The sequence below is a fragment of the Ursus maritimus genome, unplaced genomic scaffold (genome assembly GCF_017311325.1).
Source record: "Ursus maritimus isolate PB19 unplaced genomic scaffold, ASM1731132v1 scaffold_2, whole genome shotgun sequence".
Lineage (NCBI taxonomy): Eukaryota > Metazoa > Chordata > Mammalia > Carnivora > Ursidae > Ursus > Ursus maritimus.
In genome coordinates, this window is record NW_024424452.1 from 96796221 (window position 1) to 96815615 (window position 19395).

Sequence of the window (19395 nt, forward strand, 5' to 3'; positions counted from 1 at the left end):
CTCTCTCTCTCAAAGAAATAAACAAAATCTTTTAAAAAAGGAAAAAAGAAAAAAGCTTGCATGCGTAGGTAGAGTAGCAGAAAACTTTGCAGTGATGTAAAGGTGAAATGTAAGCTTTGACTATAGCCACGGAGATGCATAAATAATGTCTATATATTGCTCTTAATTTATTCATTAGAAAACATGTTTCGACAGGGAAGAGATCAATACAAATTGTGTCATAGCTCAAATGGCTTTCCCTGTCTTGGCTAGCTGGTTTCCAATTTTTACTTCGGTGTGTCTGTTTAGCAAATAAAACCCTTTGTTAAAATTGGGATTGGGGGATTGGAGGTGGGGGACAGGGAGTGGGTAAAACTCTTCCCAGATCTGACATTTGGTTTCAATATTAATTTGTTTTTTTTCTGGAGTCTGGGACCGGAAATCGGAAGGTCGCACTGTCATAAACCTATGGAAAGAGGCTTCCCGTGGCTTTGTGCTAGGCTAACGAATTCAGTTACACTCTCAAGAGGAGTAGCCAGTACAGAGTTTTCTCTCCCATAAAGCTTCAGAGAGGGAGTCACCTTAGCTCTGGGTCAGTGCTCTGAAAACTGGCCCAGTGCTTTACAACTAGTTGGAATTCCCTATGCTTTATGTCTTTAGTAATCAAAACGTCTCCAAAATGTTCAAAAGGAGATAAACTAGAAAAACTATCCTTAAGGATGTAAAACAACTGCATGGTTTATAAAACAATACAATTTGACAAATATTTATTTTAAAATACAAAATCAATCCAGACGTGTCCTTAGACAAATTGATTTATTTTTAATCTTTCAAATGCTAAAATGATCAAATGGCACAAAAAAGAAAGAAAGGAAAAAAGAAAGCAGCAGACCACTGAACAGATGAAAACCTTCAAAAGGGACTCTTTTTTGAGGCTTTGATCATTAAAAGACACCTGCTCTCTGTTGCTGTAAGCTGAGCTATTAATATTATCAGCTGACGCTTACTGAGAATTTGCTACATGGAGGAAACTTTATGTTACATGGATTGTCACACTTAATCCACAAAATAACTTTATGAGGTAGGTGCTATTATCTCATGTTTTCATATGAGGAGAACAAGGAGTAAAGCGGTTAAGTAATCTGACCCATATCATTTTTCCAGTAAAAAGTAGGGCTGGGATATTAACTTGGAAGGAGTCTTAACTCCAAAGTCTATGTGATCACCCACAATGCTGTACTGCTCCCAGAGGAGCTGGGAATGGAGAATGTAGCCAGGCATTAAACCTCTCTACCACCATTCAATTCTGGCGATAAGCAGGGCCACCATGTACAGTTCTTCAGGTTGTGCACTGCTTAAGCATGCCACGGCTAAGGGGATGTCTTCTAACTTATATGAGAGGCTGTAGGTATTGTGAAAACCTGGACCTTCTAACCAAGTCCTGGGATAGTGGCACACACCACTGTGCACTCAGAAACTGGCACACACACACACAAGACCACCTTGTCCCAGCCCCACTGGGACCACCCACGCTATTATTTCTCTTCCTCTCTTATTGCTTTCATTGACACAGTCCCTACCCACAATCTGTCTTCAAACCTGGAAGTGGGAATGTGTAGACAGTGTGTGTTACTATCTATGGTTATTGTACAACAATATATCGACTGCCTTGATTTTTCTAAAGAAGAAGTGCCCTTTCTAATTGGCCCAAGGATGCTACAGTGTCCTTCAGGGGCTCTGGGAAGAGTCCTTCACTAGAGTCTGCAGTACCTCCATCCCTCGGGCTCCTTAGTTGTCATTTTGATGTCAGTTTAAAACCAACAGAGGTAGGCATGGCATCTCTTATGAGGAAGAGAACCTACCCGTACCATATTTTCCAAAGCAAAATGGAGTATTTTTAAGTATGCTGTTCTCCTGGATGAGCCACACTTGTCAGTGCTCTCTTTCCATGGAAATCATCTCATTTCCTATCTTGTGCTCCATCCGGAGCATGAATTAGGGACTACCAGGCGTGCAGGTGAACTGGAGTCCGTGACCCAAACTGACTCTCTCTGGGTGCTGAAGGGGCCAGGCCAGCAGAAGACACCAGCTGCCCGGCCAGACTACAGGGGAATTCCTCTCCTGAATTGTCTCGCTTCCCCAGACTGCTGCATCACTTATCCTGAAGGGGCCAGCTAAACTGGGGCATCCTGAAAAATCTGGGGCCCTGGACTGGAGGGGAAATGAGAGATGGAAGAATGTGGATCCTTGACGTCACTGTGACCACCCCTGGAAAAGTTCTGCAGGAGTTAAGTGACAGTGAGGACCACAAGGAACCGGGACCAGCTCCTTCCTAGAACCGGCAGGCAGGGCACTGGGTGCAGTGGCTTGCCGCCCCTGTGGAGAGCCGAGGGGCCGACTCCATCTTGCCCTTGGAGCTTCTCCTGTGGCTCCAGCTGCTTTCCAGCAGGCCAGAGCTGCCTTCGCAGTCTTAAGGTTAAAGAAAAGAAGCTAGAAGGTGTTCAAAACCCAGCATCTCAAAAAGAGAGTGAGGAAAGCATAAAGTCCGGGTGGATTTTATCTCTGGACTGAGATGGCTGGAGAAACCTCAGCCAAGCCAGGAGGACAGGTGAGACTCGGCTTTCTCCCCAGCGGCTGGGGTCTTGTCTCCCTGGGGGTGGTGGCGGTGGTGGGGATTTGCAGCAGCAACTCTCCAGCGGGCATTCAGGGGCCCTTCCCCGAGCAGGCTGCGCTCACACCCAGGAGGCCAGGGAAGGACCCTGGGGTTCAGCCCACAGCATCGCCCTCCTGCCTCCCCATTCTCCTGCTCACCTTGACTCTCCCTCCCACCAGAGTGCATGATGCCTTTGAGGCCCTGACTCATGTAGAACCAAGAAATGTCAGAAAGAGGAGACTTGGGGATCACAGGGTCAAAGCTCTGCTCTAGTGAAGACAGGGGTGCATTCGCTCTAGGTCATTCCATCAACCACGGGCAAAGGCGAAGGCTTCTGAGCCCTGGAACTGTACCCTTCCCTCTATACCACATGGGCTCTTCTGCTTTCTTGTCTGCTGCCCCAGGGCTAGGGAATAGGAGGGAAGTGGGCCTTAAGGGGGCAATAGGGACTTGGTGAGTCACACACCAGCCTGTGCTGGAGATGCGGTAGATGCCCTTCCCAGCAGGACAGAGGGACGAGAGCCCCCTGCCCCCGTGGCCCTCATTCCCTAAAATGCTATGCATCATTACAGAGGCCTGTAGCCCAGGCTGCTGAGCTGGGGCTCCCGGTATCCTGGAGAAAGGTTTTCTGAAGGTCACTGGCCGGGTGGATGGCTTGGAGACAATTTCCTCGAATATTGTCCTTTCAGCCTCCAATCAAGGCTGGTAACTCCCTGGAGAACTTTATCTCACACTCTGTGCTTCCTCATTGCCCCTCAGAGGCGAAGTGGCTTTTGCTCCCGAGCCTAGAGATTGCTCCACCAGGGGACTTCAGAGGAACTGGGTGGTGTGGTGCTGAGACTTTGACCTCAACGTGCGTCGTGTCAGCACCTAGTGCGCTAGGAAAACAAGCCCCGAGGAGCCTGGGCTTGGCAGACATTAATCAAACAACAGATTAGGCACACCTGGCAGAGCCTGCAGGTGACGGTGGGCAGCCAGAAGCTCTGGACGGCGGGGAGGGCCTCGGCTGCCATGCTGGTGCCCAAGGCAGGGGCATCGCTAAGAGGGCACGAAGGAGGCGCAAGGAGCCCAAGGACTCTTCCAACTTCCTCCACTCTTGGGGCCCTACCTGGGTAGAGTGGGCCAAGGTTTTAGGGGAGACAGCCGGGTGGAGCCAAGCTGAGGTGACAGTTTGCAGTTATGGGGCCAATCCATGGATTCGACCATTCTCCCATCCTCTACGTTCTCTTCCTTTGCCCTTCCTTTCCTCTCCCTCTTCTTCTTCTCGCCTCCCGCATTCCCCTTTCTCCTCCTTTTGCTTATGTCCCAGCCTGGCCAGTGGCCTTGTGTGACTTAGTCTAGTTGGGCAAGGGTGGGAGGTGAGGGTCTCCTGCCCCTGGGCCAGACCATTGATTGTCTGCACCTGTTCTCAACATTAGTGAGGTAGGGATTAGAAGGGGAAGGAGACTATGATGGCTCACTTTAGTTTGCCCTCGTTTTCTTCCTTCCTTTCTTCTTTCTTTCTTTCTTTCTTTCTTTCTCTCTCTCTCTTCTTTCTTTCTTTCTTTCTTTCTTTCTTTCTTTCTTTCTTTCTTTCTTTCTTCCTAAATGTATAGGTCCTAAGAACTGCAGGCAGTAGGCAGATTTAAAGCACAGATTTTTAATCAACCAGGAAGCCTCCATGAAAACACTAGGGGGTACAAATGAAGTACAATGCACAATCTCCGTCTTCAGCAGCAGCAGGCAATAAAAGACTACTGAGTGAGGATCAGTGTAGCATCTATTCCGAGAGTGGTCTTGCTCCTGCACCGTGCTGCCTTCCGTCCCAGAGCCTAGGGGTAGAGAGATGACGCACAACGTCCCACCAGGCCAGCAGGAGAGACCAGAGTAGAGGGACATCAGCATGGACTGGAGAGCAGGGAGGGCTTCCTAGAAATTGTGGAGAAGAAAAAGAATAGGACCCATGTCCCGACAACTATTTGTCCTGAGAGCTGATTTCTAAGTCCTTGTTACTGCCTAGAGGCACCCCACCAGCAAAACAGAAAGCTTCCCTTGAAGGCATTAGTTCTCTTTCTGCAGGAAAGAAGGGGTGAGAAGGGAAGGGGGAGGGAGCTACTCTGTACCCAGCAGACTGCCAGCACTTCTAACACAATCTAGTTTCAGTTGTGCAACAATCCCCTGACGCATGTGCTCATTCCCCCCGGGGGGGGGGGGAACTGACCCCCCCCCACCAAAGCCCCACAACCTCCGCCTACTTTTAGACCTCAAGCGTGTCGTCTTTCCAGGACACAAGGTTTCCCCCAGATTCAAAGCTCTGTGCTGGCAAGTGGGTACGGGGACTGGGATCCTACCGAGGGAGTTCCAACTCTTCTGAACACAGAAACCCCAAGGGGAGGGCCATCTTAGCCTTGGTGGTGGTGACCCGGGCCATACACACATGCTTGGGAGGGGGAGATGGAGTCATGCTTCTCTTAGGGAGGGCAGTCCCTGTCCTGCTCTTGGTGAGATATAGCCCACCCAGCCACAACACTGAGCACACTGAGGGCCTCAAATGAGAAAGGGCTTGCCCTGGGTCTCCCTGCTGCTCACCCCAGCTTCTCACTGCCCCCCTCAGACCTCTTCAACTACAGTGTTTTTTGCAGGTCGCCAACCAGAGGGCAGGATGGAAAATGCCCATCCTCCTCATGTTGTGCCTATTGCAAGGTGAGTCCCAAGCACAGCCCAGATTCGGAGCTTGCAAAACCAGCCCCATGCCTTCCAGGCTGCAGAGATTCCTGGCGGGCCGCTCAGCGGTGTTCAGCACTGCCTCGCCACTTTGAGCATACCCCTGGCTTTCTCTCCCGGGATCCCAGGCCATGCAGTGCATCCAGGGAGTGGTCAGGTCTGGGTCCAGGGGGAATGAGCGAGGCAAGAGCTCACAAGAGAGGGCCAATGCCTGCTTTGCTCATTTCTAGAATATTCGCTGTTAGGATATTCCCAATATCTCTGCTCTCTTCCCTTCAAGTTGATGACTGCAAGTCAGCTGCATTTGCAGGATGAGGGTTCCAGGGCATGCACGTGCAAGACAGAAGGGGCACTGCTCATGCCCACCCATTATAAAAACATTCAGTGCCAGGCCCAGGACGAGGGGCTTACAGACGCAGAACGGCCCTCCTCAAAATGCTCAGACTCTACAAATAACCAGGTGGATAAATAAAATTTACATCTCGGCATCTACTGATTTAGTCAACACACGTTTATGGAGGGCCGGCCACGTGCCAGTCACAAGGGACAGGTGGGTGGAGGACAGAGTCCTTGCACCATAGGTGCTGGCAGGCTGGTATGGTGAGGCCGGCCAGGTATAGACCAGGCTCAAATGACGCATGGCCCTGTGTCCGTGCTGCAAGATTTTATTTTGATGGTAATGGGGAACCATTGAGAAATGTGGTGAGTATGTGCCCAGAGTGTCAGGTACCTAGAACCTAGTCCTGAGTAGACCCGGAACAGATAATCATCGAACGAATGAATGAAAATGCTCTGGTAATACCAAAAAAGGATGAATAATTGTGTTTGGCTTATAAACAAATCAGAATTTTAATGACTCAAACGTTCATTTTGAGCGAGACTGCTCTGTCATATAATCACACCATCTCTTTATTTGAGTCTCCCACTAGCCCCTTTTAAAATTTTTTAGTAGAAGCAGGCATCCCCTGACCCCAAGGGAAAACTCAGGCAGGCCCATGATTTTTCTGCTAACATATTAATGTAGGTAAGAGTTCTGACTCAATTCCTTGAATCTCAAATGCTGAATCGGATACTTTCGAGGGTGCAGTTAAATCCTCTGGTCAGCACTCCAGTCTTCCTTCAAAGATACGCCCTCATGTCCACCCAAGGCCTGTGGTCAGGAAGGCAGCACCGGGGACGGGGTGGCCCTCTCCTCTGTTCCTCTCTTCCTTCTCCTCCCCATGTCAGCAGCTGGCACTTGGGACCCCAGCAGGGTCCCAGGAGCCCAAGGGAGGCGAGGCAGAAGGCAGGGAACTCTTACTTGATGGGGCGGCAAGGAGTTTAGAGCTGGCTCCTCCTCTTGCGGCTGCATTTGTGAACTTAGAGGGTCCCCTGATGGTCCATCTCCTCCCTTTGCCTAGGTTCTGCTCTGACCCCTTTACACGGAAAACCCCATCTCAGATGCCGGTGGAATGGCCCTCTCCCCTCCGGGCCCCACCTCTTGGCCCAGGAAACACTCACTCCTTTCTCACCCCTCTGCTGAATGAAGGAGGCAGCCGCTTCAGGTGCAACCACTCTCCCTCCGTCTTGCCGCAGCCTTCCCCTACTCTCTCAGACCGAGTCAGTCTCCAGTCCCTGGGCTCCCTCCATCTGCAGGCCCCCCTCGCTTCTCCCCCGGGGGAAGCCAGAGCCTCAGACAGCTGCAGGGAAATGATGGGGGAATGAGTGCAGGGCCCCCGCCTCCACTGAAGTGCTGAGAATCTGCATCAGGGAACCCAGGTGGGCTCCACGTTGATTGTAAAATGCTAGCCCTTTCTTTAATTCCCACAGATGACTAATAAAACATTCCGAATTATATATAACACATACCAAATATATTCCAAATTACATATAATATAATATATATACACCTTAATTATATGTAACTACGGGCTACTGATCAGTAATTCACCAAATGAGTTCTCAAGGGCAAGTAAAATTTAGTATTAATAAAAGAAAAAATGTTCATGGCAAGAGCTCATTAAGGTTTTTTTTTTTTTTTTAAGATTTTACTTATTTATTTGACAGAGACAGCCAGCGAGAGAGGGAACACAAGCAGGGGGAGTGGGAGAGGAAGAAGCTGGCTCCCAGAGGAGCAGGGACCTGATGTGGGGCTCGATCCCAGGACCCTGGGATCAGGCCCTGAGCCGAAGCAGACGCTTAACGACTGAGCCACCCAGGTGCCCCTCATTAAAGATTCTTAATCAGCCTTCTCCCGCGAGGTCAGACTGACCCATCCGGCTGATTAATGGAGCGGAGATCCTCTCGTATGTGCCACGTGTAGATTGCACGAATTCCTGAGATCCAGGGTATGAACACTTTATCAGGGTACCATCGCTGTTGTCCTGAGATGATCCTTGTTTGTAATCGTGAATATTCTTGACTTTTAAAGACAAGCGGCCATTTAGCTTTATTAATGGTGGCATAATTGGTGGCATGTCATCTAATTAAACTTACGGTGAGTATTGCTACAGTCATAGCACCTATGGCCTTGAGTCTTCCTTTGTTAGACCTCAAGACGTATGCAACAGGCAAGCCAGCTTCATGAGCCTGTGCTCTGCACAGTCACAGGGGCCCATACCCTGAAGGTGCTTGGTTTAATGGTCTGCTATTACCATAGTGAACAGGGGTTAATAACCTCTGAACAAGGGGCTCTGCGTTTTCATTTTGCACTGGGCTTTGCAATTCTGTAGCCAGCTTTGGCAACAGGATATTAAATTTGGATTTAAACTGAAACTTCTTGGGGCGCCTGGGTGGCTTAGTCGGCTGACCGTCTGCCTTCTGAGCGTCTGCTTCGGCTCAGGTCATGATCTTGGCCTTCTGGGATGGAGCCCCGCATGAAGCTTCCTGCTCTGCGGGAGCCTGCTTCTCCCTCTCCCTCTGCAGCTCCCCCTGCTTGTGCACTCTCTCTCCCTGTCTGTCGAATAAATAAATAAAATCTTTAAAAACAAACAAGCAAAAAAACCTGAGCCTTCTTGGCTTCAGAGGGTCCTAGAGACATAGAATAAATTGAGAGATGCCAGGCACCCACATCCTACAGCAAGATGTTTAAGCTCCTGTCCAGGACTGTGGAGAGAGCCTGGAGAGTGGGTTGTGCCAGCAACAGCCCCCCACGCAACCATCTGACGAATCATGAGAGGGTAGCCGAGCTCACTGGAAGAGCTGTTCTAGAGAGAGATGTCAGTGTGTTGTGCTCGCCTCCACCTGCCCTGGGGGACAGAAGGGATCACTTCCCCCTCATGTTCAGTCAAGTAAGAGGAATTTGTAGAAAGTCACTCACCAAGCTGCCCCATGTCCCAGCTTCTCCTGACAACAGGACCAAAGTGTGCTTCCCGTGACCAAATGTGGGACCTACAGAAAGGAGCTGGCCTGGGGACTCCACCACAAAGGCCATCCAGAAAGGACTGTGACCACAAAAAGAAGGGCAGGTGGCCCGATGTTATAGGCATGGTGGTGGTGGAGGAGGCACAAGAGGCCAGCAAGAGAGGCAGTTCTTACAAGGAAGGAAATGTAGCCAGGGGGCCTGGAATGGTCTGGGAGGCCAAAGTTCTAGGAAGAGTTCTGGACATCCCTTGTGCCCGGTAAGCATGATGAGCAGACCGCAACTCTCCCTCTCACCTTCCTCTGCCCCTCCATATGCACTCCCCGAGGGGCGTGAGCAGCAGTTCTGAATTGAGGAAGGAGTAGAGCAAAGAAACTGGAGTTGCAACCAGTCACCGGACTGAACTGGATATAGAGTTTTCGACCAGACTGGACATTTTCCTATCCAAGTGAGACTATGAAAGTTACTGTACCTGCAATTATGCCTGAGATTGATCAAGGAGCAGAGCCAGTATGGAGAGGCAGTGCGAGAACAAGCTTTGTTTCTGCCTGCACCAGGTCAAGTTCATGTCATTTAGTAAACAGGCCGTAGACGCGTTGAAGTGTGATTTGGGCCTATTGCCGAAGTAGACATGTTCAGGCTATTGTTCATCTGCGCCTCGACGGTGGTATGTGGCTGTTTATGGTTCTACATAAAAAGTGCCTAGTGTGAACATTTTTCAGCCACCTGTCTGGGGATGGACCCACTAAGTGGACCAGGATTCTTGTGTTTGGGGCACCCTTCCCTCTCTGGGGAAAGCACACTCATCTGTCCTCACCTACTTACCATCTCTCTTGCGTATTCCATCAAACCACCCATAGCCCTTCCATCAGGCGTTGACCCAGGCTCTGGACGCGCTTGTATGAGAACGTCTGGCACGTGATAGGCAGTAGTTAAATAGTTGGTAAGAGTATTCCTGCATTTCTGTCTCTCACATGGAGCCTTAGCTAGAGCTCCCCTCCATATTTGGGGGTACTCCTGACCCAGTGGGCTAAGCTCCAACATATCCATATTGATTCTTCTTGACTTCACTATCATGAAGGCATTTTTCAACCTGTTCCCTAATTCTGGCAGAGTTTGGAGCTTGTAACTCCCCAGTGACTATACCCAACGGTCCTTCTCCTTTGACTCTTCTCCCCCACCTCTGCCTGTAGCTGCAAATGCACTGAAGGGCCCGAGGCTGGTGTCGGGGGAAATTGGGGGAGCTGTCACCATCCAGTGCCATTACACCCCCTTGTCCATCAACAAGCACGTGAGGAAGTACTGGTGCCGCCTAAGCCCTGTGACGTGGATCTGCCACACCATCGTGTCCACCACCAACTACACTCACCTTGGCTACCGTGGCCGCGTGGCTCTGGCAGACTTCCCGCGGAGAGGCTTGTTTGTGGTGCAGCTGTCCCAGCTGTCCCTGGATGACGGGGGGCGCTATCGCTGTGGCATCGGAAACAGAAACAACATGTTCTTCTTCAGCATGAATCTGACTGTCTCTGCAGGTACGGGCTGAAGGTCGGTGGGTCAAGTTTGGTGAAGTGAATGTTGGGAAGGAGAAGGTGCTGGAGCAGAGCGACAGGTCCAAGAGAGCTTTAAGCCTGGGGGGGTGGTGGTGAGGAAAAGCTGGGAGTAAAGCAAGGACTTTAGGAAGTAGTAGGCTTGCATTTCGGAAAGAAATTACCTTCAGAAGGAAGGTGGATATTCGGAAAAACTGCCTAAATGAATGCATGCAAGCTGTCCCACCCACATTCCCCAAATTTTGTTCCACGTATGTTTGGAGAGGACTCCAAGAAGGGAGTGAATTGAAAAATGTGGCCACTTCGGCTCATGACGTCTCTTTGTTCAGAGAAGCAGAGCAGGTAAGATACACAGGACAGAAGAGGCTCTTCCTGAGACCCAGCCCCTCAGCAGACATCTGACAGCTACCAGGCCCATGTTCTGCATGGCCGGTTCCAGAGACGTGACCTGGAGTTGGGCACTCAGAGTCCACGGAAGGGCGCTCAGGCAGTGGCCGGCCAGGCAAGGTGGCGTGTCAGGGAGCGGTCAGAGCCTGGCGTTGCATTTGTCTGGTTAGGTGTTGCTCTAGCCATCTGCTGGGATCGCCTGCTCTGTCTGGGGGGCAGTATGTGCTGGGCTGTGGGAAAGGGGCCAGCTGCGGAGGGCAGGACGGCCCAGTAGAGAGTATGTGGGCATAAAACGAGGAGAAAGGACTGTGGAATGTCAATACTTGCAACAGGCTAGAAAATACACCTGATTTTCCCTAATTTTTATTTTTATCCAACGTATTGACCAAAGACTGTGTTGCTTAGTGAGATCGCATTCCTGGGAGCAAGCACCTTGAGCCAGGCGTCCTTTGCTAAATCCTGTAGGCACCGGGGTAGCCTTCCCATGTAGTCTTCCTCTCCGTTCACAGATCCTTCCAGCAACATCCCCACTCCCACTCCAGCTGCCGGTGAGCTCGTCATGGGATCCTTTGGAACGGTATCACAAGCAGCCAACAGACGGACCTCAAGAACCACCCAGACTATAGAAAGACAGGGGACAGGATGGGATAGAGTTGGTCTGACTCCAGGAACCAACAAAACAACAGCATCAGCTGAGGGAGGGCAGACCCCAGGAACAACTAAGGCAGTAGCTCAAGCGACGAGCAGCCAGGTAGAGGGTTCTGTCTGGGCAACAGTCCCCATTCCAGAGAGTCCAGCTTCAGCAACTGGAGGCGAGTCCAATACAACAGCAGGTGTTTGGGTGTGGGACACCAGAGGCTCAGCAGCGAATAGGGTTAGGCCCAGCGAGGAAGGAAGGGAGACAACTACAGAGGCCGATGGGCCAGCAGAAGAGACAGAGAGAGTCAGAAGAGCTCCGGATGTCACTGGGGAGGTCAGAGGGACCAGCAGGCCATCAACTCTGGTCTCAGAAAAATGGGTGCTGGAAATCCTGCAAGAAGCGACCACTGTTTCTAAGCCCCAAGTCCTGAGCTCCACTGAAGGAACTACCCCAGCTGCAAGTGTGTGGACCCTGAGGCCGACCAGCATAGAGACGGCATCTGAGGAGGGGGCCACCAAAGGGGACCTAGACATGCCTGCTGGAGACAGCGATCCCCAAGCCACACCAGGCCAGGCCCCAGCTGCTGGGTCTATGAGTCCCTTGGGCAAGGGGTCCTCCATGATGAGGTAAACTTCCAGACCTTTGTCTTGGCCGGGGCTCCATATCTGCCCCACTCTGGGCACGTTCCCCCGTGGGCTGACCTCTGTACCCCACTCATCTACTCATTTCTCTCTTTGTCCCCCAGGACAGCAAAGGGCAAGGACCATAAAAATCACAGACCCTCCCTTGTTCAAGGGTCCTTGCCAAGAAACCCTGAGTATTTTCATGTAGTATTCAAGTAAAAATCTAAACATTAAGAAAACAGAAATATTTAAGTGGAACCTTTGGGACTTTTTTAAAAGATGAGGAACAAAAGCTCTAGGGAGGGGAGGTACTTACTGAAGCCACAAGGAAAAACTGTGGCAGAGCCAGATGCCCAGGGTAGATTCCCGGACCCACTCAGTCCTCTCTCCCACTGTGGCACACAGTGGGGCCACACACGGGCCCTGCAGTAGGGACCAGGATTCAGGGTGTGGGAACCTGAAGACAGGGGTTCTGGTCCCAGCTCTGCTACTAACCCACTGTGGGAATGAAGGCAGCCGATTTCCCTCACATCAGCTTCTCACCTGTAGAGTGAGGGGCGAGGGCCAAATGCCCTTCGGCCTCCTGTCCAGCTCCAACCCTCCCTCCCCTGTGCTCTTTCCCTCCCCCTCACTGGCTGCTTCCACTCCAGCGCTTTTCCAGGACAGAAAAACATCTCTTGGATCCTGATTCCCGTCTCTGCGGTGCTGTGCCCCCTTACACTTGCGGCTCTTGGCCTATTGCAAAAGAAGCTCCGGACCAAGAAGATGAGTGAGTTGAGTCGAAGTCTGCCCAAGGCTGGGGAGGGAGTGTTTGTTCCGATCTGACACCCTCAGGACTGGGTGGGGTCAGAGTTGGTGCCAGGACCTCTGGATACAGAAATGCTAAGCTCTAGTCTGAGCCGTGTAATCGCTCCTGGCCTTGGTTTATCAATGAAATGGGAGAATCATCTCTGTACTTAGGCCTCAGTGACATCCCAGAGCTGAAGGAGAAGCCCTTGAGAGGATGGCGAGACGCTAACTGTGGGCGTGCGAACCACGTGAGCAATCCCAGCCTCGGATTGCAGGAGTGCTGGGGCCAGAGGTGGGAGCAAACTACGCTTGCGCCCTCTACATGGCCCGGCTGAAAGCCTCTTCTCCTAAAATGAGTGCCCTGTGGTGGTTAGCTCTGATGAAGAGAGGGTGAGATTTGTGGGAGCAGGTGGAAGAGGCTAAGATGATCACACCCAGGACCCCAAAAGCCTGGCCCAATCCGCTTCAGTCAAAGGGCTCCATGGCAATTCTTCTGTGACAGGAAGTTCCCAACGTCTTGTGGGGGTTGAGGGGTGGGATTCTCAGGGAATCAAATTCAGTTCCCGGTCCCTTCACATCATGCTCTGTGTCTGTGCAGCTCAGGAGACAGAAAGGATGGCAGAGGTCACCTTGATTCAGATGACATATTTCCTAGAACCGAGCCACCCACCAGACCAGCTGGCCCACGTGGGAAGGAGTATGCTCCAGGATGACTGTCCTCCCCAGGCCTGTCTGACTGTCCCGGAGACATGCCCTGGACCCCGAGGAATGGAAGCATAAGCCGCTCAGTCACCATGGAAAGACAACCAGGACGAAAACGCCACAACTTCAGCCTTTTCTCATCCTTCCTCCACCTGTATGAAGGGAAGCTAATGGAGCGGGGCTCCATCTGGGGAAGCAGAGGCTGGCCATCCTTGGGCCCAGGAAGGTTAAGCATTTCCCACAGCCAAAGGTGATGCATGATTCAAAGAAGGCTTCAAGAAAGGATTGATTAAACCCTGATGGAGATCACCTAGGAAAGTGTGGAATTGCCCTTCCTGGGGGTAGGAAACTATAAGAGGCTTCCAATTACCATAACTTCTTAGCCATCGTGCTTAGCCCTTGCTAGCTGCCCCCTTTCCTGAAATCTGTTAGCACTCAGCCTGCTGCACACATTTAATCATAATCACATACTTGCCTTCTCAAGTACATTCTAAGCTCCTTTAGGGCAGTAATCATGTTGGATCCACCTCACTAAGTTCCCAGAAAACTTCCAACTCAGTGGGGTCCTCAATAAATATTGAAAGGCTGCCTGGAGGGCATGGGCTCAGTGGCCTCTGAGATGCTCTGAGTCGCCTTCATTTGGGAGTTCCCCTGGTTGACTCCACCGGCAGGTGCATTCTCCATAGAAACCAAAAAGAACAACCCCCATTCTTCAAATTATCCCCCCCATTTGAGCCTATACTTGTTATGCCATAGACCTTTTGACCCAGGCAAGATTTTCTGGGATTTTCCTAAACTCGTGGATGAGGAGGGTATTTTTCAGTAGATTCTCACCTTCTTCATAAAGCTCCTGTTGTTCAACTGCTTATAAATCCTTGATATCAAGGACTGTTGATGAAGCTGGGAAATGGTCATTTTACGGGGAGCGCAGTGTCAACAGAGAAAGTGGCCAGAGGGAATTTTATGTGGATTCTGCTTTATAAACACTTCATTCCATGCCTATCGGGGAACTTTCACTCCACCCTTGGTCCCACTGTCTTTTCAGGGGTCACATCTGCTCTTTTGTTTTGCCAAATCTGTTCACCAGCTGTCTGAACTTCATGTTTGGGCAAAGCAGCCTTTGAGCAATGGGAGAGAAAGAAAGGAAAGACTCCGATGTCAAGTTGAGAATTATCAGGTCAACATTTCCAGAAGGATCAGCCTTGGGTCCTATGCTGTCAGCAACACTAGAAACCCTCCAGCTGGTGCTGGGCACAGACAGTGTTCCCAGAAAATCATGGAGATTTAGTCTTCAAAGTTGGTGAGAGAGACCCCATTGTTTTGGATAAGTAGCGAAGTTGAATGTATCTAGCCAAATGGAATCATAGACTTTCAGAGCTAATAGATCCTTAGAGTCTAGGGTGAAGTAACTGAGGCCCTGTGGGGAGAAGTAATTTGGTTAAACCCAGTTATTAATAGAGTAAGGATCAGAAAAGGGAACTCTTTTTTTTTAATGTTTTTTTAATTATATTATGTTAGTCACCATACAGTACATCCCCGGTTTCCGATGTAAAGTTCGATGATTCATTAGTTGCGTATAACGCCCAGTGCACCATGCAATACGTGCCCTCCTTACTACCCATCACCGGCCTATCCCATTCCCCCACCCCCCTCCCCTCTGAAGCCCTCAGTTTGTTTCTCAGAGTCTATAGTTTCTCATGTTTCATTCCCCCTTCTGATTACCCCCCCTCAGAAAAGGGAACTCTTAACCTCGATCTAGTGCTTTCTCCACTCGGCCATTGCTGAACAATGTATCAAATCAAAACTAATAAAAAAAAATCAACGACACCGCAGTCATCTTGCTCCGGACCATTTTCGTGAACACTAGCACAGTGACCGGCCTGAAAAGCCCGTAAGAGAGATAGAGGAGCTAGGACAACCACATTACCCCCTTCGACTAATAAGGAAGCAGGCCCGGGGGTGGATGTCACACCGCCAAGGTCACTTGGCCCATAAGAGCAGGGTCAGGCCGAGGACTCAGTCAGTACAGGATCATTCCACCCAAGTAGTGTTTACCGGGGGCGTCCACAGAATGCGAGCTTCTCAAGATTGTTAAGAGGTGTTCTAAGGGGAAGAAAAAGTTTCGGTAGATCAAACAAGTTTGAGAAACGCTGGTTAAACAATAAACGGGTTCTTAAGTATACGATATTTTGGAACCTTTAATACACAAAGGTGCCCTGTGACTAGCTCTGGGGTGTGGCAACTCGGTGAGTGTTTCCCCAGCATTTCGGACTGTGGCGTCTTGGTGAAGCAATCTCACCGGACTGGGCTCCTCAGATGGCTCTTTGTCTGGGAAAGCTGGTACCACTACAGCAGGGGGCTGCAAACCCGTTCTGTCAAAGGCCCGACAGTAAATGTTTTAGACTTTGTGGGACACGTAGCCTCTGTCACCACTACACAGCCCTGCCGTTGTAGCACCAAAGCGACCAAGGACAATACGTAAACGAAGGATGCTGGCTGTGAGCCAACACAATTTTATTTACAGAAGCAGGTGTTAGGCTGGATCTGGCTCTAGAGCCGTGATTTGCCAATCCCTGAGCTAAGCCATGAAAGCATACAAGACTGTCCTGTTCCCACTCTGACATCAAGGATCAGACCCCACTCTTCCTCATAAACTTCCCTGCCTCCCCCTGCCTCCCCAACTACCCCTCTCAGGGACCTCTCCTTCCTCTGAACTCCTGTAACACTTTCTGCTTGGGGTTCAGCAGGAAGGATGCCCAGCCTGACGACCCCATCTTGGGGAAAGAGGGGACCAGCTTGGCAAAGGTGTTGGCCAAGTGGCTGGAGTCAGGGGTGACATCGAAAGTAGAGCCGGCTGCCACGTCATGGTGCGTTAGGGGAAGCTGACGTCTGCCAGGGGGAGGGGCCAGTACAAGTTCAAAGGGTCAGAACAGAGTCAAGATAAGAGTCTGGGGACCTATAGTTTGGAGCTGGGCAGAGATAAGATCTGAGGGAAGGTCTGGAAGGAAATGGGGCAGCCCCAAGTCTTTACAGCTCTCTCCTTTATGGGCTAACGGATGCCCAGAGTAGGGCAGGAGTCAAACAGACAAAGTAGGCCAACTCCATCACTTGGGATGGTCAGGGATTGGTTTTTTGTCTTCCATCCCCAGCTAGCATGGTAGTCACATCCCTGGGACGAGGGGCAGGGGAAACAACCATCACTAGGCTGGAATCGGGGAAGTCTCCGTGGAGATTGCAAATCCAAGACGCAGGAGCCCTGGCTTTCCCATGACCGAGCGGGTCCTGCCCGCGAGGGCGCAGCTCTTGATACCGCTGCTCCTCGCTGCAGTACCTCCACGCAGCAGGCGCTACCCTCGGTTTTCACACTGCATTTGATGCAACCGTTCTGTAAGGCAGACAGGAGAATTCTCGCGTCCCAGACGCAGAAGCCGAGGTCTGAGAAATGCAGTAGACTCCTAGGGAAAGGGCAAGCAGAGACTTGAACGTGAAGCAGTCTGCCTCCGTGGTTAAACCCTTACCAGTGCCCCACGCTGCCTTCCTCCGCACTTGGGCTTATGCCCTGGCGTCCGATCAGGTCCTTCTTTGTTTTCCTCTGTTAGGCCCATGCACAGAAGCTTTTATAATCATTTCCAGTAATTTGTTTTCTTTGGTCACCTAGTGGGCTGATTCCTATCCTGGCTAAGTGAAGTAGAAAAGGTTCACAGAGAGCTAAAAATTTAAGTCACCACCCCCAGGTCCTTACTGGCATTAGCGAGCTCAGATCTTTTATTCCCTGTGGGGATGTCCGTCCATCTCAGGTAACCCAGGGCAAATGCTTGACACCCCCACCCCCAGAAACTTGTGATTGTTTTCCACTAAGATCTGGGGGGTCTGTTCCTCTCCTCCAGCAGCCAGTGCAGTCTGGGAAATATGGAATCAGCTTCAACACAGCTTCAGTCCGACAAAAGGGAAGGTGTTTCCATGGAACGATCTGTCATGCTCTTAAGCCAAGGAGACAGGAGTTGTGTGGTTATTTTCCACGGCTACAGATACTCCAGGGCTAAGAGCTTGACGAGATGGAGGGTCTACACAAAAGCCAGCGGACCCTCTGGCAGGGCCCAGCACCGCCAAGCTCTCCACTTCCCGTGAAGGGACGCCACTTGGCTCGCGGGCACTGCCCCCACCCCCACCCCCGGGCCAGCCTGCTCCCTTCACTCTCAGCAGAAGGACGAATTGTCACCCCCCGGCCTGCTCCCCAAGGGGTCAGCGGAAACCAGAAGGACAGCAGGGAGGCAAGGGAGGACACTATGCCACACTTCCGGAGGCACGTAGAAATCATCCACACTGGGGCACTGGGCCAATAAGCCACTATTTGTCCCTTGATCCCATTCTGTTGAAGACGCACATTCCCTTGTTAGCATCCGGAGTCTTCTCTGTTCCGCCTTTTCCAACCTCTGGCCGAGTTCCCAACCTTTGCTTATTTGCTGACTCGGTCTAGATCGACCAGTTCTGCTCTGAGAGTAGAAGGTCAAAGAAGGGCCACTTCTTTCCCTAACGTTACAAATTCCTGACTCCTCCAAGGATCTTAGCTAAGAGGAGGAGAGCCAGGACTACCACGACCAAAGGCGTTTTCCACGTTGCCCCGCAAGTGCCGATGTTGCACCTGAGACAAGAGTTCAGGAAAAGGGCTTCGGGGAGTTTTGCTTCCGTAGAGCCTGGGATGGTAAAGGGCAGACCGGTTAATGAATATAACTGGCCTAAACTCTTTCATTTTGCCAGCGCACAACTCCACCTCTGTTGTGCAGACAACTAAAAATTAATGACAGTTTACATCACCTGAAAAAAAGCAGATTGTACACCATTGCACAGATGGGAATGTTGAGGCTCAGAGGGGCATGGGCTGCATTGGATCACAGAGGATATTGTTCCAGTGGCCATCTGACAAGCAAACCGTGGGCTGAAGTCCAGGCCAAGACCAGGAACAAGGAAACGGCACGTCTGCAGAAGGACCCCAGTGGCTTATGAGAGGGGCTGGGCCCTGTTACCTGACACCCTGCCTATTGACTTTGGATGTCCACTCTAAAAATCTTCCTCCTTCCGCTCCTCCCTGGCCAGGGTATGGAGGTAGGAGAGGGCAAGAGAGCAGTTTGGTAACCTCAGAAAAGGCTGGTTCATTTGTTCCTGCCTCTAAAAGTCTCTGGGGCTCTGGGATTGGCCCCGGGGCAATTGAGAGAACCTTTGGACCAAGGCCAATTTTCCAGTCCAGCTTCACTACTCCTTGCTCTTCACAAAAGCCCCTTGGGGCTAGACACCGCCAGTCTTGGGGGGCTCCCCCCAAAGTCTCTGCCTTCACTGCTTCACCTCCCAAATGACAAACGAACCCCCCACCCCCACCCCAGGAGTCCCCGAGGAAGTGTTGTTTTCACTCCCTGATTGGGAGTGAGCAGAACTAGGAAAACAGGTGGGGGGTGGGACATGTGGGCAAAGACACAGGGAGGCAGGTGATCAAGGAGAAGGAGGTGGCTCGGTGAGTTCATGTGGAAAGAAGAAGAGCCCTCAGGCTCTGGTAAGCTGCCCTCCCCGACACTCTCCAGTGACCAGAACCACCTTCTTCCCCACCCTCCACGCATCCACCACCCAGCTGGTCATCCCCCGACTTCTCCCTCATTCGGTTTGTTCCTGACATTGACGTGATACTGCCAGTCCCAGTCCCAGGTGTCAGGCTCCGAGCTCCTTAAGAAGGGCATGGGGAGCCTCTATGAAATCACTCAATAGCCAGGCAAATACAGAGTATTTATAGCTAATTCTCCCCCCTCCTACTCTGTAACAGGAAGGCTCACCTGGGAAAAGGCTCAGGCCTCTGAACATACGTCTGGGCTCAGGAACTCCCCAAAAGCCTACCTGAGCTCAGCCAACTAGACAGTTGTAGTGCCCACTTTCATGGTGGGATTCCAGGCAGTGGCCACACGAGGGACTGCCTTCCCAGCCCCAGCGCTCAGCTGAACACCCACGGCAATAGTCCCCATCCCGTGGCTCTCTCCAGCCCAGGACAA

The 19395-nt window shown here is 51.2% G+C and overlaps 1 protein-coding gene across 1 annotated transcript; it reads left to right on the plus strand.

Annotated features, from left to right (window-relative positions):
* Positions 1–5259: 5259 nt before the first annotated feature.
* On the plus strand, positions 5260–13441 carry FCAMR (Fc fragment of IgA and IgM receptor). Its single transcript, XM_008685165.2, is given in 6 exon segments — positions 5260–5314; positions 6736–6879; positions 9869–10207; positions 11119–11875; positions 12523–12641; positions 13260–13441. Coding segments are annotated over 6 exon segments (1575 nt in total). The 5' UTR covers positions 5260–5280.
* Positions 13442–19395: the final 5954 nt, after the last annotated feature.